At 35.6% G+C, this 23,690-nt stretch overlaps 2 protein-coding genes across 4 annotated transcripts; one reads left to right on the top strand and one right to left on the bottom strand.

Moving 5' to 3' along the window:
- The first annotated feature begins 64 nt into the window (after positions 1-64).
- LOC132706736 (calcium release-activated calcium channel protein 1-like) lies at positions 65-23,549 on the top strand. Of its 3 annotated transcripts, none has more exons than XM_060678232.1 (6): positions 65-292; positions 18,245-18,393; positions 20,707-20,952; positions 21,006-21,215; positions 21,741-21,975; positions 22,775-23,548. In XM_060678232.1, the coding sequence occupies exons 2-6, from the start codon at positions 18,265-18,267 to the stop codon at positions 23,017-23,019; spliced, it is 1,065 nt and encodes a 354-aa protein (XP_060534215.1). In that variant the 5' UTR covers positions 65-292; positions 18,245-18,264; the 3' UTR covers positions 23,020-23,548. The 3 variants fall into 3 exon arrangements, with proteins under 3 accessions (XP_060534215.1, XP_060534217.1, XP_060534216.1); XM_060678234.1 differs by lacking the exon at positions 65-292 and adding an exon at positions 12,308-12,615 and having other exon boundaries at positions 22,775-23,549; XM_060678233.1 differs by lacking the exon at positions 65-292 and adding an exon at positions 13,136-13,451 and having other exon boundaries at positions 22,775-23,549.
- Positions 10,108-20,365, bottom strand: LOC132706738 (methyl-CpG-binding domain protein 4-like). Its single transcript, XM_060678236.1, has 3 exons — positions 19,953-20,365; positions 10,402-11,017; positions 10,108-10,349 (listed from the first exon to the last, which is right to left on the bottom strand). The coding sequence occupies exons 2-3, from the start codon at positions 10,999-11,001 to the stop codon at positions 10,140-10,142; spliced, it is 810 nt and encodes a 269-aa protein (XP_060534219.1). The 5' UTR covers positions 11,002-11,017; positions 19,953-20,365; the 3' UTR covers positions 10,108-10,139.
- Positions 23,550-23,690: the final 141 nt, after the last annotated feature.

Here is a 23,690-nt window from a genome sequence, read left to right on the forward strand (position 1 = left end):
AACGAGGACCACTTCGCTTTCCTGAAAAATCGTGTCTTGAGCCGCGGCCCGTACACACACGCATCAACCCACGACGGTACCAGAGTCGGTCAAACCGGTGTTGTTGGTACCGGCGAAAATCCGACACAGGTACCATCGAGCTAGTCAGTTGGATCGATACCTTCCCATACGTCGGCGGTATATGCGGCACCACAGACGTGTGCGGTGCGTGACCTTTATCGAAGTGTGGGTACCCGTGACAAAAACATTTGGAAGAGCGACAACTAGATTAAAAATTCCGCAACCGACACAGGTACCTGGGATAAAAAAGTATTTATTAAAAAAAAACAAAATATTGGACGCGGTGATTATTTTTCAATTTCGAGTTCTCAAAAACCTAAAAAACTCACCCCTACACATTTTTTGCTTCAACTCACTTCGTACCATAGTTGAGCACAGTTAGAGGGTGTGCTAGAAAAAGTGTATCTAAATATATATGGTATTGTGTTAATTTATGAACCTTAATATTTTTTTGGACGAAAATTTGAAGAAAGTTTACAGGCTTATTTTTTTTGTAATGAAACATCCCGTACTTAAATTCAAATATTTTTGATCTTTCTTTCAAGTAAATATTTGTGAATTTCACAAAAACATGTCTGTCCAAATTTTTTAAAAATTAATCCAGATTAAATTTAACCATGTTATGGCAAAGAATCAACAATTGACTACATTTATTTATAACTTGTTTTCAAGATACATTTGGATATTATCCTCACGAAATCGGGTATTACATTTTGTAAATTTCGCATTTGTTAAGAAAATTTTGCAGAAATGGCCAAACAACGCTGACGCCGAAAGTAAGGTGCGAAAACTTTGTATACGTAGGTTAAGCTTTTTTGGCCATTGAGAGCGAATACGCTTTAACATAAAAACTATTAATTAATACTGGAATTAACATAAGACAGTGGATAACGCGCAAAATCATTTTTTGCGGTTCAGAGTCGCTGCAGTTTTCAAGAACACATTACTTATAATATAATTATTATTAAACAACTAGGCGAATGCCTTCAGGTCTTCCTGTAAAGTTTTCTATTATAATCAAGGCCTGCTTCGTTGTAACAATAACAACAGTTACTTGCTGACATTATCGATGAAAATGCAAGGGTTATTTATCAGCCGCGAGAGTTCGGTGAGAAAACCTTTTTATAAATAATTATTATATTATTTATTTATACCCACTTTTGGCTTATGTTAACAAGTCTCAATCTGTCAAAAAAAAACGAGAATAACACAAAATTACTAAGGAAAACAGTTTCTCGCGATCAAAACATATGCAAAGTGTAAAAATAAAGTAACAATTATAATCATTTTATTTAGCACTTCGCTAGCCTTTTTTTTTTCAACACAAGGTAAAGAAAACAATACCAGCAAATAACAAAATATAATAATTATGTATTATTAAATTACAATAGTTTGTTTTATACAGGGTTTTTCACTTAAAACTCCGCACGCCAATAACTCCAAAACGAAAAGAAATATTTAATTTATGTAAAAAGTAGTCAAAGTGTGGGGTCAAGTAGATATTTCCTAAAGTTTAAAAAATTCGACGCCTGCAAAGAGCTGGGCGTCGCGACGCGTCGAAAAATTATTTGATTGGAGAGATTTTGGAAATACGCGCATACAAAAGTACATATTATTTAAAAACTTTTTTGTTATTTACTCAAACTTATTTACTTTACCCGTTTCTAAGTTATACCGATTTAAAGTAAACATTTCTTGATTAATAAAAAATGTGATTAACGCTTATTTTTACAAGTATGCCATGAATGTTAGTTACTATGGCAACCATTGTTATTGCAGTTGTGATAGGTTCTTCATAGATAACGTTTTTGGTACTAATGGACCTTACTGGTCCATTAGTACCAAACCATCTATTGGGATATTCTCGGTTCAAATATCTCGTTACTATTTGGGCATTATGTGCAGGCGTTCCATCCTGCTGTAGCCACATATTCATTCTAGTGTCAAGAGGCACTTCTTCTAATAGTTCCGGAAGTGTAGTTTGAAGAAATCTTAAATAGCGATCTGCATTTAAAGTTCCTTCGTAAAAGTAAGGTCCAATAAGGAATCCATTTAATATGCCGCACCAAACATTGATACTAAAAATTCGTTGGTTACCTCTTTCTGTAATCCAACGAGGATGGTTTTTGGACCAAAAACGACAGTTGTGTCTATTAACGATTCCATTATTTTGAAATCGACTTTCGTCGCTCCATAAAATTTTCGAGAGAATATTTGCATCTTGGCTATACAAATCGGACAATGTTGCTAAGAAATACATTCTTCTAGCATAATCGCCTGGTTCTAGTTTATGAACTAGTTTACTTTTGTACGGGTAAAAAGAGTTTCTATGTAGAATTCTCCACGAAGAACTTATGGTAACACCGGTATTTTCTTTTATCTCTGATAGGGATATCTTGGGGTTATTATCAACCTGCTGAATTACAGCAGCAGTATTTTCATCATTTGTAACCGTCCTGTTCTTATCTCTTTTAGGTTTTATGAAGCTGCCATATTCTCTTAAGTTTTTACATAAACTTGAAAAGGTTTTTGCATCGGGGACTCTTCTATGCGGATAACGCCGTGCCTAAACTCTTTTTGCTTCTCTACAATTGCATCTGCATTCTCCAAACACCAGTAACATGTCTACTTTTTCCTCATTGCTAACTTGCACCATTTTCACATAATAATTCTTAGTTTTTTTTAAACCGAACAAATTTGGATATTTCTTGTGACAAAATGTGACAATTTTTTGATACAGCAATAACAACTTACGTTTGTAATTGCACTTAAAACAACTGCGATAACAATGGTTGCCATAATAACTAACATTCATGGCATACTTGTAAAAATAAGCGTTAATCACATTTTTTATTAATCAAGAAATGTTTACTTTAAATCGGTATAACTTAGAAACGGGTAAAGTAAATAAGTTTGAGTAAATAACAAAAAAGTTTTTAAATAATATGTACTTTTGTATGCGCGTATTTCCAAAGTCTCTGCAATCGAATAATTTTTCGACGCGTCGCGACGCCCAGCTCTTTGCAGGCGTCGAATTTTTTAAACTTTAGGAAATATCTACTTGACCCCACACTTTGACTACTTTTTACATAAATTAAATATTTCTTTTCGTTTTGGACTTATTGGCGTGCGGAGTTTTAAGTGAAAACCCTGTATAGTTTTCAAATTAAAAAAAAAACTTGAAAAGTAATTGCAATTACATAATAATATAAAAAATATTATATTGATTAAAACAAGTACTAGCGTTATCTAAATAAAAATTATTTTTGGAACGTGTATATATTTATAACGTGTAAACCTGCAGTTGTTTAACAAACGTTGAGCACAGAGCCCTGCAGTTTGAATATAAACAGAATAATTCTTGAAACCCTATATTGTAATTTCTGTAGACTATTGATTTCGCGCACACGCTGTATATATCTCTTTCGGCGAAAAAATTATGCGGAAAATAAAATAACTTATACGTCATCGTCCCGGATTTTGGATTGGCGATGTGTGATTTTGGTGCGCGGACTTTGAACATATATCATTCGGCATTTCCTGATTTTATAGGTGAGTGCGTGTAAAGTGCAAAATTTAAGAGTGATTTCAATAAACGTCCGGCAGTTGCCGCGGTAGTGGCGTGGTTAATGGAGCGGAACGATATAATTATAATAATAAATAATAATTCCAAAGTTAAAACGTATCTCCAAAATTGATTCGTTCTAAGAATTTTTTCTTTCATGAATTTAATATTATCCTATTTTTTTTTAATTTTTGCCGCATCTTTTAATGACAAAAGAGCAATTCGGAGTGTATTAGCGTTTTTCACGAAAAACTTAATGGAGCTCCTCGTAGTTTGCGTTTTCCAGTATCGTACATTTTGAAGCAACCAGCAAACTGAATTGTAACCTCAGTTTTACTGGGTTTTTCTTTTCACAATTAAAATCGCGTCTCGAGGTGCATCAAACGCTCTGGACCTCTTTTTAATACGGACTTTTTGTACTTCTTTCACTCTTATGTCATTGTGACGCTATTTTTTACATTTTTAGTTTTTATATGTTCTTTTTTGTTGACATTATGTTAAAAGGTTTTTTTTTTTAAATAAGAACTAACACTTTAACATTTGATAAAGACACGGTGTTGTCGAAACAATGGTCATGTCATAATATTTAATTTCGTGAAAATCTGAACTTTTAGTTCTTATTTATTTCGATAAATGGATTTTCATCGAGTAAAAGCCTCCTCAGTTCAATTTCAGTTTTTTTTTATTTACTGGTTTATTTTACCCTGCAACTCGGGCATTCTGGCCTGCTTACGAATATGGATTAGGGATGGATTATTCCACCAAAAAATGTGTTTCTCGCAATACCAATTGCGATCGTATAGGAAATTATTTAGACATAACCATGTTCCTGAATTATATCCCACTTGGCAAGGGAAAACGTTATTTTTCAATAATTGCGGGTTAACGCGAGAAGCGTCGCATCTCACTTAAGGGTAATCTGTGGTCTACATGCTGCGCGAAAATTGCCGCGGCCTTCTGTGCGAGTCTGGCAAGTAAATAATTTAAATGCGATCTAAAAGGCGCATTAAAAATAACCCGTCCGGGCGGCACTACGTATTATTTCTTAATTCGGTAGTCGCAGGAGAAAGTTTTACGACAAATATCGTAAATCGTAGGTTACGAAATGGCCACATTCCATCGCGTTTGCTAACCATCTTCGGGCTAGTTCAAGGACACGCCGTTTGTTTATATCGGTCAAACGGTTATAACGGTACCCGTGGCAAACGCAGGTGCCGTTGCGTCTAGAAAGAAACATTTCCAAAAGAGAACAACCTTCGGGACATCCTGTACATCAGAAAGTGGTCTATGACGTTGTGACAACATTTTTCACTCGACTTTAGAAGCTGAATTATTCTTTTAAACTCGTTTAATGCTTTACGTTCGCACAAGAATTCAATGAGACCACTAATTTTCGGCATATACTGCATCTAAAAGCGAATATTTTCCATGTCTATGCTAACGACAGTCATACGATCTACCATAAAAACTTAACGGCTTGATATAATTTATTAGCAAGCGGTTAAAACGATTTCTTATTCACTATTAAAAATAATGGCACTACTGGTTTGCGATTTTGTGTTGGCGGACTTCAGTTTGAAACTTTGCAAGAAGTCGTTGTCGTTGAAAATATTACAAAACTGGATAATGTGAAAAGAAGAGCCTGTAACTGATCACAACGAGAAAAAGAAATGTTAAGTATGATCACGTCGAAGCTAATCTTAGTTTGGATCTTGAAAGTCTTTCCCGGTATAGTAAAAAACACAATCCTAAGTTAAATTCTAAAAAAACACAAATTATGTTATTTGCTCCCCCTGGAAGCTATAATTTTTTGCGTGATCATATCAAAATTCAATTGAAAAATGAGAATTTTAAATTTACAAGTGAAGCAAAAAACTTCTCTCTCTTGCGAGGTTGACTGCCAACTATCTCGCCAACGTTTAGGTGGTCGTCCAGTAGGTCTTCTGCCATGGAGTACGTTATGGCAGAACTATTATGGCCATTCTGTCGGGGCCCATTCTACTGACATGCTGGTTCCATTCTCTTCTTCTCTGCCTTATCCATCTGACAACGTCATTTGTTTGGCACTTTTCTCTTATGTCTACATTTCTCTGTCTGTCCCTCAATGTGTATCCAGTTATCATTCTTAAGGTCTTCATTTCCGTAGTTCGTAGGATTCTCTTTGTTACTGATGTTTCAGCTCTGGTTTCCGCACCATATTTCATCACTGGTCGTACGCAGGTTTTGTATATTCTTGACTTACATTCTGCACTCAAATGTTTGTTTTTCCATATGGGATATTTAAGATGGCCTGATATTAAGGCAGCCTTATTGGTTTGTTTCCTTACTTCTTCTTCCAGGAATCCAAGCCGAATAGTTTTGTTTGTTTATTTATTTATTTTATTTCTCCTCTGACTCTGCAATAAGTACTGCGTCATCGACATAGCATAATATGTTTACTTTATGTATTCCCATTCGATATCCTAATCCAGTATTCTTAACGGTTTTTATTAATTGGTCCATGATTGTGTTGAATAGCGGAGGGCTGAGACTGTCGCCCTGGCGAATACCAGTTGTAGTTCGGGGACGTTGGATTAAGGTAATGTTTGTTCTTATTTGGGTTGTTGTGTTTGTGTTTAAGTCCTTGATAAGTTCTGTGATTTCTTTCGAGACATTACTGCTCTTCAAGATGGTGATAATGTCTTTTAGTTGGACTCTATCAAAGGCCTTTGTTAAATCTATAAAGCATAGATGGCTGGAGGGTTATATTCTGAAGATTTTTCAGCCAGTTGCCTGAGTATGAATAATGCATCGGTAGTGGAGCGGTTTCTTCGAAATCCTTGTTGTTCCTCGCTTATTGGCACTGTTGAGGAGATTTTATCCGCAATGATCTTAGTCAAAAGTTTTAGCGAGGTGCTCAGTAATGTTATTCCTGAGAAAGTTTGATCCTATATCAGAAAAAATATTTGAGACGAAATGGCTCAAAATTAAATAACTGTTTCAACTTTTACTCGCGATTGTGGTATTTAAGGTTATGAAATATTCTTTTTCTACTCCCGTCTGCAAAATACCTAGCGACCTACCCACCGATCTAGCGTGCGGGAAGCGTCGCTTTACCACGTCAGTTTCGTTTCCCGCGAATCCGAGCCACTTCGGACATTTCCGCGATTTTACCGCACGGGTTCGGGAGCAATCGGATGTTTTCGGAGATATTTTCCACGCTTTGAATTTTGACGTTTGTCAATTCTGACAGTCATATCGGTGAATGTATTCGTGTTTTACGAAAATGTTCGGTAAACTTTTTAACTTTTTAAATGCCGTACCAACGTACCTGAAGTGTGTCAGTATGAAATTCACGATGCTCTTCTAATGCCTAATGCTGCTTTAGCTATAGTTCCATTAAGCTTTATAATAACTATAATAAATATTTTCAATGCAGCTCGGTTCTAGTATTTAGGAAAAAAACTAAGGTCCATTTATTGGAATTACAAAAGTCTCTGTCCTAAACAAATTAGTATTTTATCAATAATGCATTTTTGGACTCTTATTATTATTATTATTATCTTTGGTGAGCAAATATTTTCATGTGTTTATTATTAATTAATTAATTATTATTATTAATTCAAAAACGAATGCAGTTTACCACAAACAAAAAAGTGGTACTGGGGAGAGAGTGGCAAAAGAATATAATGCTATCCAAACAACCAGGACGACAATCGCAACGCGGTTTTAAAAACTGCCTAGAGAAAATGATAAAGAAAATACGAAGCAAAATAAAGCAAGTTCCTGTGTAGTATTTTTGGATCTTCTAAGTCTCTTTTTAAATTCGGTCTAATTAAGTTCATTAATTGGAACTCTCATCAAGTTGTAAAGGCTAGCTGTATAGATTATTGAAAAAACTAATTTTATAAGAAAAACGCATAAAAGCAAACCCAATAAAACTCAAAATAATAAAAAAAATTGTCAAAGAAAACAATTTAATTAGAATAGGACCAATAAATAAATGTATTCATTGATTAGAATTTCCTATTATCAGCGTGATAAGTGATTGACCCAAGTGTTTGCAAATGTATCATTTCCCACATAATAATAATCCAAAAACACGTTCGGATAAAAGAGGAAAACATCAAAACCTCCAAAGAGGGGCTACGAGGAGAAAGAACAAAAGTTTCGAGAGGCCCTGTACATTAAAACGATAGCGCCCATCGAAATACCTTCCAGGCAAAAATACATTTTTCGAAATTTTCCACCAAGAAATGTTCAAAGAATTTTACTCATCTGCATATTTACGCGAGCCTATGCTAATGAAAGTGACAATAACCGCACGGTTTTGATATTTCTGGCGGTCAATGCGATATTTTCAACGAACGGTGTTTGTTTTGTGCGACATTTAATAAAAACGAAATGGATTTATGCAAATCAACGCGAAATATTCCATCGCGGTCCTTACCTAGGCGCTTTTATGAGAAAAACCCTCTTAGCACGCAGCCTGTCGATATCCTTCGATAACATTTGTTGGCATTCCCGAATTTTTGCCAATCGAGCATCGAGCTCGCCCGCGTCGACACTCATTTGCTTTTCGAACGCGTCAAGCTTTGCCAAAAAAATTGCAATGACAAACACCCGCGTTTGACCGAGAGCAGATCTCGAACCAACTGTTTCCTCACTTTCTTGATGATTTCTTGCAGGGCCGCGCTCGTTTCTGCCATCTCCAAGAGACAAAAAACAAAACGTTGACGTTTGAGTTTGTTGCGCTCGCGAGATTTGAAATTCTATATTTGCAAACGTACCATTATTAAATCGCAGTTTCTAAGTAATTCGTTCGACCCTCCCGTCTTCAAATATTCTCAATATCTGTTAAGCTATTATGATATTTACTTAACCTTGTGATTTTATTACGATTTGTAGGTGTCAATTCATGGAACACGCCGAAAAAAATTACACGTCAAACCACAGTATAAACGAGTGGTCCGTGCATTGCCGTTTCATTTGTGTTGAATGAGATGCAGCAGGTTTGCATCGGGGATTCTTTTTCATTCATTTGTGACGACATAGCTCTCGATTGTTTTCCATTCTAACTAATAAACATGACTTCATATAGCAAACATCCTAAAGCACACGACGGGCTCTCCAAATTCGTGTCTGACCAGTTTTTTTTGTTCGGAAGGCGTGGGTACCGTAACAAAAGACCGAGTCGTCCGTTTGGAATCTTGTTTTTCGAACTCGTTAATCATCATCGCACATCAAAATACCCGCGTCTCTAACCCCGGGCAATATAGCTACATTGTACGAAAAAAATATGCGAATAGGATTTATGTTTATAAACGCAGAACAAAACCGGTGGTTAAAACCATTATGCAATTACGCCCCACTTTTCAATAATTTGTAAGAATTGGTTATCCGTGGGAAGCACGCAAGTAGCTGTGGTCGGAAGTGACAATTAAAAGGCAATAGGTACTTCTCAAGTCAACACAAGGTTTTGGTATTGGCAAAATTTTCACAATAAAATTTCAGTTACAGCATTGGCGTCCACGCCCGGAGCTATCTACATCCTTCCCCGCAACGCTGTCAGCTCTGTTGGATGTACGATGCCTTTTATTTCTTGTCCGATATTTCTTTTATCGTAAAACTTATTTCGCGTGGGTCACGTGACGTTTGCAGAATCACGCTTTCTTCGGTTAGCCTTTCTTTATCTGTTCCGTGCCCGATGTGATTATGTAACCAAAAATACACGAACCGTATTGACGGTGTTATATACATATCATTATTTAAAGTTTTCCATTTGAGCGACGATGTTAGGAGCTTTAAATCCGCATACGCAGAATTAAGCACACAACAAACGAAAAGGAAAAAAAAAAAACGGTAATCCCGCACTTAAAAATTACCGCGAATCCAACGTTCGTAGAATCGTTTCATAATTATTTACAGATGTTATTTGAACGTCGGGCAAATAACGAAAATTATTAACATTAAGTACTCATAAAAGCGGTCATAAGTGCAATTAATTCGTCCAATTTGATTGGCACGCGGGCTACCAGCAAGATTTTTTTTTAATAACGCGGTTTATCCCATCGCAAAATGAAGATTCAATTACGTGGGACGCACGTGCGACGGGCCGTGTTTTTCAAATTTTCTTATGGGCGCCCGTTTGGAAGCGTCGCCATGTTGCACTTCAGTCGACGGATCATTTACGCCTCATTAAAACAAAAACCGCAAATTACGCTACGATTGTGGCGACTTGTTTAAGATAGTTGCTGATATTTATAATTGCTAAATTAGAAAAAAAAAATTAGGTTCTGCTCGAAACGGAATTAACATTGTCCGTATGGGGTACGAATTATTTTTTTTGGTGTTTATTTTTATCCGTAATTGTATAATAGCGAACGCGCCACTGAACTTTACGAAAAGGGACAACTTAAATTGAGAAACGGTCAAAAACAAAACGATTTCAAGTATAAAAAATATAATATAATTAAATTAAATAATAATGAAAAATGCGCGATTCAAATAAACTCGTATCACAGACTTCCTCGCCTCAGCGACCGGCCATCTCTTTCGCCACGTCTTCCCTCTCCTTCAATTCGTACCACGCCTTGTATATCTTCAAAAACCTATCCTTGGGTTCGACGCTAAAGTCCCCCAAACAAAACATCCGGAACGCGTCTTCCCCGTACCGCCCTACCCCGTACAAATCCTTCACCCTCCGCCACTGCTTATAAACGAAATCGTAAGACATCCTCCACACCTGCAAACCATCCCGTGGCAACCAATCGGATGATCGACGATACAATTTTTACCTGTACGGATCTCGTCTTCTGCAGTCCCAACTTCGCGAAATACTTCTCCAAATCTCCTGGTTTTTTCTCCAAAACCGCCAACGCGTCCTGGTTCTCCTCCAAGAACCAGAACACGTACGGCCTTGCCGATTTGCACGAGGTCTTGTTTAAAAAAATCGTAGCCACCAACAAGGCCCACGGGTCGTAGTACAGATCTTCTTCGAGTAAATTGTGGGGGGACTTTGGAGGTACCCAAATGGGCACCAAAAACTCCTTCTTGACGGCCCAAAAACGATCGGTGGGCGACCCGAAATCCATCGGCTTTTCTATGCGAGTTCGTCGGTCATCCAATTGCTCGATTTTAATTTTTTTCTCCTCTTCTTCTGTTTCGTTTCCCCCCTTGTCTTCTTCGCTCTCATTTTTGTCGCTTTTTGCCGGTTTTCTTTCCGTCTCTTCCACGTCGAGATCGGCGATTATTTTTTTTTTCCGTTTTCGCCTTTTCTTTAATTGTTTTTCGCATTGTGCGATCGGTTTTTCTTCCTTTTTCGACGGGCATTCCCCACTATCAGAATCAGAGTCCGCTTTGAGAAAGTAACGACTTACGGTTAACATGCTTTTCATTTTTTTTTTGCCGTCGCTGCAATTAAAATAAAAACAAAATTAATTCCAATGACTTGCGCAGGTCAGTATGCGGGGCCGCGATTAGCGGGAAATTCGAGAAAATTGCTTCGCTTTTTCATAAATCTAAATATAAAATTGCTGGAAAAGCGAAAAAAAAAATTTTAAGTTGCATAATTTTTATTATTCAATCGGATAATACTTCATATGCGGGGTGTTTCAAAAAACTTGGCCAGGTGAATGCTCAGTTTCCAAATTACGGGGTGTTAAATATTTAAAAAAACGGTTTGAAGAATAAATGCCGAATTGTAAATTAAAAAAAGGATTTCTTGTCAAACCACCAAACAAATTATGCTATCACAGAACTTATGTAGAACACAAATAAATGTAAAAACGAAAACCAACACCGGGTTCGACAAAGATAAAATGGCCGACACCGGCCGGCAAAACAGACACAGAATACTTGGTACCGACAACTTAACTGTTGTAACATTTCCAAATATGGAATAACCGATAAAGAAAAAATATTTTGGCCTTTGTTGTGAGATCTGTATATATATATATATATATATATATATATATATATATATATATATATATATATATATATATATATATATATATATATATATATATATATATATATATATATATATATATATATATATATATATATATATATATATATATATATATATATATATATATATATATATATATATATATATATATATATATATATATATATATATATATATATATATATATATATATATATATATATATATATATATATATATATATATATATATATATATATATATATATATATATATATATATATATATATATATATATATATATATATATATATATATATATATATATATATATATATATATATATATATATATATATATATATATATATATATATATATATATATATATATATATATATATATATATATATATATATATATATATATATATATATATATATATATATATATATATATATATATATATATATCGAAAGCTAAATATGAGATAACTAATGAGAAACTCACGTAAAAAAGTGAAGTTTGGCAACATAAATTTCTATTTAGCACTTCCTCTGAGCTGTCTGCTAAGTACCAATTACATTTTAAAGAGTATTTTATGTAATATTTTTTCAGATGGTTCAACAATGACCACTTATCAACGATGTTTTGACGTAACGTGGTGACCAACGATATCGACGCATGGTCACCATGTCACCTCACATCCAGTGGCCTACACCACTTTGACAATACCTACCATTCGCTAAGATACCTCCCGGAAGCATTTACGGTAACGGCACGCGGGCTAGAAACTTCGTTTAAGTTCGGATCCGCGAAATTGTTATCAGTAACAGCACTCGTGCTAGCGAGAAAAATGCGCAACAGAACGCCTTCTAGAAACTTCCTTCTTTCTTTGGTTAAGAGTGTTTTGTGGTGTTTGTTTGTGAGTTTTATATACATACTATTGTTGTAAAAATATAAATATGGACGAGGAAAAACTTCCTAAGTCGTTTAATACTAAAATAATTAGTGATAAGATTCTAAGGCTTCAATTAAAAGACAAAGCCGATGTTGAGGTAAGTACTTTATAATAAATTTGTTTCCTAACCTTAAAATAACGGATCAGTTGCTGGATAAAGTCTTTTGGTTCTTGGTTGTCTGGTATATTCAGGGTTGCCAATGCTTTTAAATAGTTAATCGCCCAAGGGATTATACAGGGTGTCCCAAAAAAGTGCCATAGCGTACTGTCAGTGAGCAGGAGATGGAGATGGATCCAATTACTGTAGAGAATTCGGATAACAAATTCGGATAATTTGCGTCATGGCAAAAAAATACCCGTGCAGCCCTCTACCATTTCAAGAAGAAAGTCATTGTTGTGTGGAAGAAGAGCTCAAACAGCAGGGAGAAGTACTAAAAGGCTTTCAAATAGCAAAACAAAAAATCCGCATTCGCTTGCCAAATGTGTTAGAGAAAATAAGGGACTGGGAGGAAATAAATTTAAAAAGTAATTAACACCTTTTTTTTAATAAGATAGACATAGGTCGCGATAATGTTTAAAATACACTTCATTTGTTTTTTTTTACGGTAAGTAACAAAAATGTAATTCTTCTATCTTAAAAAATCAATTTCAGTTACATTTTTGTAAGTATGTTTTATGCTACCTTGATAAGAATGTATTCTTTCTGCTGTGCATTTTTTTTTCAAATATAACACTGCTTCTATTTGTATTGGTATGTGTTTTAGTTTTGTTTCTAGCCCCCGTGTTATTACTGGTAACTGCTGTTAGCGCCAGTGTTGTTACTAGCCACGGCTTCGGAAAAACATATTTTCTAGCCGGCGTGCTGTTACTGTAAATGCCTCCCGGAAGGGCACTGAACGATTTCTCAACAAAATCTCCGAATATCTTCTTTAGGTATGCGGATATGGACTTGTGGTGACAGACACTTGTAATTATTCTATCCTAAGTTTTCAAGGCATTGTTAAGGCTTTTTCGGTATTTCCCTTTGCAAAAATGGCAATAAAAATTAATTGCCCGGTAAACAAAAACAAAATCACCTAAATTAACGACACAAAAAACCCAGTGGCATCAAACCAAAAGCGAAATGAAATGCACCAACTAAATACGATACAATAGAACGGCAATAAAAATGAAGAACCAACGTCGTGAGTCCATTAATTTCGCTGACTTTGGTTCGCGGAAAAATGTTTACATAATCTGGATATAAATAAATAAAAAAATGCATTAAAAATGTGTGATACAATGGACAAGTGATTTTAATGTTGTTGCGGTTGAAATTACTCCTAGGAGACGATTAGACAACGAACGTTTCTTAGAGGTGACTGTGTGGTATTTTTACGAAATCGCATTTTCTTGCATTAGTAAAAAATATGACAGGATCAATGAGGTAATGCGCAAACAACAAGGTCTGAAGCTTAAAGCTTGAAGATACCTTCACCTCCTCAACGATTTACGGGGCTAACTGGTGCTAATACAAGGAACCAACAGTTGCTATAAACTCTAATTAACTTTTTTGACTATTTGGATTGATGTCCATGTTTTTTCTCAAACTGTAAATATTTGCTGTTTCTTGGTAAGTAGTTTTATTTTTAGTGGGTTATTTGTTCGAAACATTCATATGTAATGTTTTTTTAATTTTTGTTTAACAAAGTTTATTATCCTATTTTTCAAATTTGTATGATGTGTGCGATATTGGCATAAAGTGACTCAAATTAATAATTAATAATTATACACTGATCGAAAAAGTAATTAACTAAATTAATTAAATTCGGAAAAAATAAATAGATTACACGTCGATCAACTTCTAGCGTTACTCGTTTATTAAACACTCGCCCCGTTAGTCCAAATCGAACTCGTGACTAAAATGGGTTATATAATATTGTTCTTGAGGAATTCAAATGTAAATCATACTTGTAGTTTTAGATATATTACATTTTTTTTATGCAACGCCCTAGCTAGTTTTGGGATATTTAATATCTTTAGCTATATATATTTTATATACGTAGTGATATATAAAAGGGATTACCTTCAATAGGGTAATAGGTATAATATATGCATCTTCCATCTGCGTATTCATCTTATTATCATCTATTTTTCAGTACCTTGGGTTTGAGAGTATATGTTTTTGTATTTCGTGTTTGCTTTAATGCATTTTAAATATTAACAAACTTTTCTGTAATTTTCCAATTAATATATTGGCGAAAAATATGAAAAAAACAGAGACTACCCAAACCTAATTACTTAAGTTGATTTTTACGCTAAGTATAATAGTCTCAACTTATAAAAAAAAGAAAAATATTCTAAAAATAGAAATAATAAAGAAAATAAAAATAATACAAATGGTTATTATATATATTTGAAATGCTAAAAAAAGTGAATGACTGCAAAAAAAAAACATCAAAGTATTGACCTCTACGTGAGACTATGATTAACTTCAGAAGGTTAATAATAAATATTATAAAATTTTGCATGTTGGTCTCTTTATTATTTATTTATTTTAATAATTTTATTATTTTTCAAAAAAAAAATGTTTTTTTACGATGCCATTAAAAAATGCTAATTTTTGATGTTGAAAATCGCTCGCTCCCGCAAAGTACATAAATTTTGATTTTAAACCAATCAAAACAATCAACACAAAGTGGGGAAGTGCGGTTCAATTTTGCTCTGTCATCCTAGAGCAAAGAAAAGCCATATTTTTCAAATTTTTTTTAGAGGCAACCGGTGCGAAGATAAGTAAAATCAGTTAATAATAAATAAATTGAAAATTAAACGAATCAAACACCGCTACGAAATATTTGAAGGCAGATCACCGGAATACCGATGGACGATTCATCTTTTTTTTTGTACTGTTGTCAGGCGAACCGCATTTATTACAAATTGTTTATAAAATTACACATTTAATAATAATTACGTACAATCTGGATTGTGTGTGTGTGTGTACGTACAAGGACGTGAAATATGTCGATTTATTTCGACTACGGTCGTTAATTTTAATCGCAGGAAAAATCGCCCGGCGGGGGGGGGGAGCACGTTGTCGCAAATTTTTCGGCATATTATTCTCAAATAATTATTCAAATTGCCGGCTCGCGCTTTTCGGGACCCGGATAAAGGAACCATTTTTTTTGTCGCGGGCAAATGAGTTTCCGTTCGAAATTTTCATTTTTTTATATTTTTTCGCAGAATCCGTCTAATGGAAATATAATTACATAGTTGTATACATGGTCATCAGATCAAATACTTTTAAACAATTTTGCACAAGGCAGTATAATCGCGTACTTTGAAACATTTTGTACCGTACATTTTTTTGTTTTTAAAGACATCAAGGAAAATAAGAACACAAAATAATTTTTGACATCTCAGTATTTTCAGGAATTTCATTGGTATTCAATAAAACGCGTTATTCTATTAAAAATAAGAAATTTTCGTATAATTTCATAGAGCACTGTGACTGACAGTTAGTCATTCCTATATTTGACATAGCTAAGCGATATTGATTATTATCGATAAGTTATTGGCACAGTTATTATTATTATAATTATAATGTTCTCTAAGGAGCTGGGGTTTTGGAGTAATAAACAGTAGGCAAAGTTAATAACGAGGTGCGGTTGTAAAAGCACTATATTTCTGGTCGAAGTATAACTGCTAAGCGTCGCGTCGCCAGCATAATCGCAGGATTTGCAAACGTATTCAGAATTAAAAAAAATAAAACAAATCGATGAAAGTTGCGTCGCTATAAGAAAACAAATAATCGAAAACAAATAAATGAAATAAAAACCCAAGGGTAGCAGCCGGGGTGGTGTGGTGTTACGGACACACATGTTTTCAACCCGCTAACTAGAGATCATTATTTGCATTTCTTTCAATATACTATGGCACGATATATATTAACGCAAAATATATGGCAGCAAGTCTTCTGACAATGTCATCTGGTTCAAAAACTTTCCTTCTATATATAGAATATCTATAACGCGTGGTTGACCAGCCATACATAAAAGATCAAGAGCACAGAACTCCTTGTCATAGTGTCGTGAAATTTCGGAAAATACAATGGCAATTGAATGTGTTGAACAAAATGGTGGTCAAATACAAACATTTAAAATACTAAAAGCATTTAATGTATTTTTATTGTTGCAAATTTGAAAATGAAAGTCTTATTATCAATCATTTGTAAGTTGTAAAATATGTATTTTTGCCAATATCTCGAAAACAAATGGAATAAAATATAAAATGTGTAAACAGAATAACGTGTCCTATTGAATATAGAGAAAATAGACAATTCGTTTCATTAAAAAAAAATATAAAATTGATTGAGATCCACGAAAACTGTTAGTGCATTACATGTTACTCGATATCTTTATAATCAAAACAGTTACAGCCAATAAAAATGTTATGAAAGCAGGGTACATCGCCTTTGCGCAGAAATTGTTGCCAATTTTTGATACAAGCGGCAACGCTGGGTCGCTAGAATCATTAAAGCGGAGTCAATAGCTTGAATGGCAAGACTCCAAGGTCCGGTTTTCCCAAAATGCCCAATGTTCTGTGTGACACCCGGTATGTATGGGAAACAGTACGTCTCTTGTCCGGGATAAAGTTCCATGTTTATTTTTGCAACTCCTGGGGCCGCGGAGATTACGTATTAATTAATTCCAAATAAAACGAACAAATAAATACTGCGGTTCATTTCTCGATCTTTTTTTATGCGTTTTGTATCCATAAGTTTCACCCGACTGATTTCCGGTTAATTTACAAATAGTTATTAAACGGTTATATTGCCACACCAATTATTTACTGTTATTAATAATTAAAAAACTTAATTAATTTAAATCCATTACTTAACAGATTAAAAAAAACTTGGTAAAAGCATTTAATTTATCACAACATTTTTATGCTTTGCTTAAAATGTTGTTCCGCTTTGAATTAAAAAGAAAACAAAAAAAAAGTGTATTTCAAGAATATAGGGTTGCAGAGGGAGATTAAACTAGTAGGTTAAAGTGTGTTTCCGGGAGGGTAGAGTAATAAAACTTCTCGTGCAGATTTTGAGTCATTTTATAGGTTTTCCCTATTGTTATCCATCCACAAGATAAAAAAGGCTTTATATTTTTTTTTACAACATTGTAAAGGAAACATTATTTTGATTGATGTTATTTTCTTCGACTCTGCAGATACTATACAGGATGACTAAGCGCCTACTGCATACGTCAATATACGTCACATGGTGCATCGCGCTTATTATAATTACCGATTCCATCTATGAATACTATTTCCTGCATTTTTAATGACACGGTTTTGTTTTACGACGACATATTAACAGGACAGTAAATAATATCTCGACGCAACACCGCAGACGACAAGTCCATAGTCAAATTGCGAGAATGTATGTGGTATTGGATACTTATTATGAAAAGCATGCAGCTTACGCATTTGGTAAAATGCAGTTAGTACGATGATTGATCTAAATTAAAAAAATTAAAATTAAATTCTTAAAAGAATAGAGAATCCGGGGTTTAAATTAAAAATGATTTACCATTAAATGATATTATTTTTACTTACTAGAAATATCACACCCAAGTCACTTATTAATTATTAATTAATATTAATTAACGGCGGTCCCAAAATACTGCCCTGTGCCACGCCGTCCAAAATATTGATCTATTTAAAATAATAATCAACGCATTTTTTTCTTGTAGCAATACTCGAGGGAGACACAATGGTCGACGAATCGACCCAGGTCAATTTTTCTACGGCCGGTAAAAACCAGCACAGGAAAATGAAGAGACACAATACGTCAAGCGACCTGTTGTACTCTCAGCACCTCCGCACGCTGAGCAACTCGTTTGTAAGTTTTTTCGAAAAATATTGAACCACGGTGCAATTGTGCAAAGATACAATCGTCCTCTGAAATACGTGAAAAAACCGTAAATAATAAATTTCCCGGGATACTTTTGATTGGCCCCCTGTATGAACTCGAATACGCGCCGTTACCGTGTCAATGACAACCTTAAACGAAGTCGCGTTAATGAATCGTGGCTTCCAGTAACCTTGCGGCTGAAACTTCACGCGGAAATTAATAAATGATCTTTAATTTTGACTATAGATATCAAACTGATATTTTCATTTAAAACAGTTCTAGTAGGAACGCATAGAAAAATAAAATGTAACAAAATATGAAACAGTTTTCAATGCATTGCATTGCACTCCAGACATATTGGTATTGGTATTGGTATTAAAGGGGGGCGCCCTCGCGGGCGTCCAAGCACTTAGGCCAGCAGATGGGCCCGTTGTGCCCCCAGGCCGCTCTAGAGGGCGTCCAGAATGCCGCCCCTCCTGTAGAAGGTCAGCAAATCCTTTAGCCCAATACCGTGCACTGAGTCCGGATCGATCAGGGCCGTTCCGAAGACTCCCAATCTTGCCCATGTCAAGGCAGGGCACTCGGTGAGCAGATGATACGGGGTCTCCTCCCCTTCCATGCACCACCTACACTCGGGGTCGTCTCCAATGCCTAGCAAGCAGAGATGCCTCCTAAGCCTGCAATGTCCTGTGTAGGCCCCTGTTAGTGCTCTACACTCCCTCCTGGTCAGTCTAAGCAGCTCCCTGGTCCGAGGAGCACTCCAGACATATAACAGCTTTCGGAACATTTTCCTTCCAAGATTTACAGTGTCCACATTGCCTCAATCTGCTACTCTGTTTTCACCGCAGATAACGCAAGACCAGTCCTCATCTTAAACGGTATTTGCCAAGCTGCTAATAGGTAAATTCACTGACAAGAAGGAGCTGGAGGCTTTGGGCTTTAAATTTCCTGTTGAACGACAGCTTAGGGTGGTCTGCATTAGGCGTACGGGCTTGGTTTTCATTTCAAATTGCTTTCATTGCTTGGAGGACGAACTGGGACCATTTCATTTGAATGGTAACCATCTTCGGTTGAGATCCCGATGGTTATCCGTCACTAAAAGTTGGTTTCAGCCTCTGCCCTTTAAACAATATCACTTCCTAATGCGTTCGCTTTTTTGGCAATGCAATGCAACTCTTTTCTTCGATTTTCTTTTTGATGTTTGAAGCCATATTTTTCGAAAACATTTTCAAGTTTTTCAAAATAGTCTTTAACAATGAAGAGATTAAGCTTCCCTTTTTTCTAAAAAACGCGGCCGTTCAACCATAAATTTTTATAATTTCGACCTAATAATACACACGGCAAAACACTGAATGCCATCAGTGGAAAACTATCGAACTTAATCGAGTATGCCGGTTTGCGTATTTAATTTAGGTAACAGACCAACACATAGATTGCGCCATAATACCTATGGGTCAAATGGGTTCATGGGCCCTATTACCCATAGGTTAAGTTACATTTTAGTTGCCATAAAACCCTTTGACTATAAAATAACCCGAATTTATTACCTTTTGGGATAGATCCAGACTGGGTGGGCCCATAGGGAAAAATTTCCGCATAATTCGAATCAAATTATACCAACTCAATCAAAAATTTAAAAAATGTAATGCAGAAAAAATTAACGATCAGTTTAGATCACGAACGCTGGTCCGCAATAACTATCGACTTCCATATAATAATAAACAATTAAAACCGAAAATGACGTTTGATGGCCGATTTCCAATCATTAAGCGTTTCGTGCGCCACCCCGCCTCGCCGGTTTCAGTGCGGTCGCGGCAGTTGCGCTTACTGTATCGAAAACTTCGGGTTTCGGCTAGAAAAATCGCGCGTCGATAAATCTGGCAATCGCGGTGGCCAAAATTTCTCGCGACCGTTTAACAAGGCGAATTTGAACAATTGGTGAACCATTTTTTATCCACCATCTGGTACGTTTTTTCTTTATTTTCTTCCATTTTCGTAGGTCCGTATCTCGAAAACTAAAAAAAATATATTTGAACACGTACGAACTACACGGAATGTTGCCTTGCCGTTTTTTTTTCATTTGTTTCCAAAACGTAATTAAAAAATTGATTTAAAATACGTTTCCAAAAGTAGTATTATACCTTCGTTGTTCATGCACAGTATAGTATTGAAATTTGCGTCTTTGTTGGCTGCTTCTATTTATGACGATTGTAAATCCGGTAATGCGTCTTCAAAAACGAACCATCAATGTCTCGAAAGCGATAAGTTGTTGTTCTGCATATTCCAAGATTCCCGTTTCAGGCCCAATTGAAACCCCTGTCGAGCCGGCCGAGGTCCCTCAACATCGTGGAGGCGTTCAACAAACCGAAATTTATCGCGCACGACGCACCGCTGTCACTGCTGTCCACCCCCGGCATGGATACGCCCCTGAGTTCGATATCGCGTGAGCGCACGCCGCCATTTTCCTGCAACTCGAGCACCGTCTCGAACGGCGCGTTGAACTTCAAACTGTCGACTCCCCCACCGGTATACGTGCCGTCACCTAAGGTGAGCGCACCGGATCCTACCGACTGCGCCGCTTAAAAAACTCGATTTTGCAGTTCAAGTCGCTGCAGGACGATGAGAGCACGGCCAGTACGGCGCGTTGCTGTTGTAGGTGTTACGACGTCGAAATGGGTTGCCACGGTAGGAAAACTGTTTCCAACACAAGGGAGGGTCTGTCGTGGAGGAGGTTGCACAAGTCGCGGGCGAAGTTGAAAGCGACCGCGACCACGTCAGAGTTACTGTCCGGGTTCGCGATGATAGCGATGGTATGGTAAAGTCCATTTAAAAAGAAAAGGCATGAATTACAACCCGATTTTGAGTAATATATATTTTCATGAAGTTTGATATAAGCTTCAACTACATATAGATGTTACAGAAAAAAAAAGAACATTTTAAAAATAAATTAAAAATTAAAATGTACTATATATTTTTGTACATTACTCCGTCGTCACTTGTCAATTTTAAGGCGACATTGCCAAGTTGTTGGGACAAAATAGTTAATATTTAAAACAATATTTTTTCCAATAATCTAGTAATGTCTTTCAATCTGCTGCCTTTATAATAGTAATACTGGACTTCAAACAGTTACTTTAAACGGAGTTTTCTGAATTCTCTTTCAAAATAGTAACAAAAGAGATATAAAAGGTATATACTGTGCAATATCTTGCGCCATTTTGATTTCCGCCAGTGACAGACACACACATACACAAAACGTATTTAGCAACTTAAAAACCTACGACCGTCTATATCAACACTTTTTTGTGAGTTTGGAAATTTCCCCTCCCTTTTAGGTGGAGCTTCAGATCAACACGCCGACCAACGTGCCCGAGTGGTTGTTTGTGATGTTCGCGGTGTGCACCACGGTTCTCGTCGCGGTCCACATTTTCGCGTTGATGATATCGACGTACATTTTACCCAATATCGAGTCAATAGCGAAGCTGGAGATTTGCGAGCTGATCACCGAAAGTCCCCACGAGCGGATGCGCGGGTTCATAGAGCTCGCCTGGGCGTTTTCCACCATTTTGGGTAAGCGGGTAAAGTTAAAACAAATCGAAATATTTGCGAAAAAAATAAAATACTTAAGCTATTCAAAATTTTCAAGAAACTGAATAAGGGTATTTAAAAAAAAAGAAATCGTGATATTATTGAAAATACTAATGTATATAAGTATGTAGTTCGACGTATGTAGTATATACAGGGTATTTTCTAATGAACTATTTCAACCTATATGCTGGTGTCAAGAAAGTTTCAAAACTGTAGTTTACTCTTATTAGTTAGACCTCTCAAAATAATGTTTACAATTATACATCAAAAACCATTGAAACTTTTCTAAAGAACTGAAAAATTGAAGAATAAAAAAACGTTCGAAAATAAAATATAAATACGAGGGCAGCGCCAAAATTTCGGTGGATCCTCTAGAAACTAACACAGTATCAATTATTATTTTAACAGATTTATTTATATAACTAATATTTGTGAAGCAGTTCCACCACCAGCTATAAAATTTTATCGAAAAATCAAACAATCTCAAATGTAATTTCCATTAAAAAAAAATTATCTGCGTCATAAAACCTCGTGCGAATTCTTGATGCTTTGGTGGATTCGCCGTAAATAACACCGTATTATTTAATTCTTATGTTAACTGATAATTTATTATTAGTAGTATTTCTGTGACAGTTTGATAACCAGCTATAACATTTGATCTAAAAATAAAACAATCTCGAATATAACTTTCATTAAAGAATGTCATCTGCATTTTCGACCTTTTGGAAGTTGTTGGTGGTTTTGGTGGATCCGCTATATACTTAAAAACCACATTTTGCAGGTCTGTTCCTGTTCATGGTCGAGGTGGCGATACTCTGCTGGGTAAAATTCTGGGACTATTCCTTCACGGCGGCCGTTGCCGCAACTGTAATAGTGGTGCCGGTGCTTATCACTTTTGTCTTGTTCGCCGCGCACTTTTACCACTCCCTGGTGGTCGACAAGTGCAACGCATCCATAACGGACATGAAAAAACTCGAAGAGATGAAAAAACACCTGGACGAGGTCAGCCAGCAGGCGCACATGTGACGTGTCCTTGTTTCGAAACGCCCCGTATATTTTTTCGGCAGTTTCTTCACACGCAGCCCCCACCTCGTTATGTGATATCGAAGCAGTATTGACCCTTTCCCTCTCAAACGTCCAGTTCCAGTTTAGTTCGTTCGTTTTTGACTTTACCTATTGTATTCCGTTGTACATTTTGTTTTATTTTTAAACCAACAAATGTACGGAGTGTTCCACATATACGATTCTCTATCCCCTTTTCCGAAAATAATTTTTAAGGGTTTTTTTACATTACCAACCAACCAACTTCTGTAACTATATGTTCATTTAGTATTTATTTCACTAATTATATATTATACATAGGAAATATAATCATTAAAATTATATGTGTATATAAAAATTGTTTATAACTTTTTAAGTTGTTAACAGTTGGTTATTGTTTTATTGTAATATAAAAGTTCCGTTAAAAAGAACGTTTTGGTTAGTTATTTTTTCACGGTAAGTGGAGGACACCCCGTATGTATCGGTGAATTATGCGCTTAATAAAATATAAACATTTCGACGGGATTGTGTTTTTCTGTTCCCCTATAAAATTAATTGACGAATTAATCAAGCTCTTTCATGTCCATTTTCCATGTTATTATTGCCAAGCGCAACAGACAACTATCAAACGATCTGCTGATATCCTCCACAATCCG

Source organism: Cylas formicarius, unplaced genomic scaffold, assembly GCF_029955315.1.
Source record: "Cylas formicarius isolate icCylForm1 unplaced genomic scaffold, icCylForm1.1 PGA_scaffold_8__14_contigs__length_24414737, whole genome shotgun sequence".
Taxonomy (NCBI): Eukaryota; Metazoa; Arthropoda; class Insecta; order Coleoptera; family Brentidae; genus Cylas; species Cylas formicarius.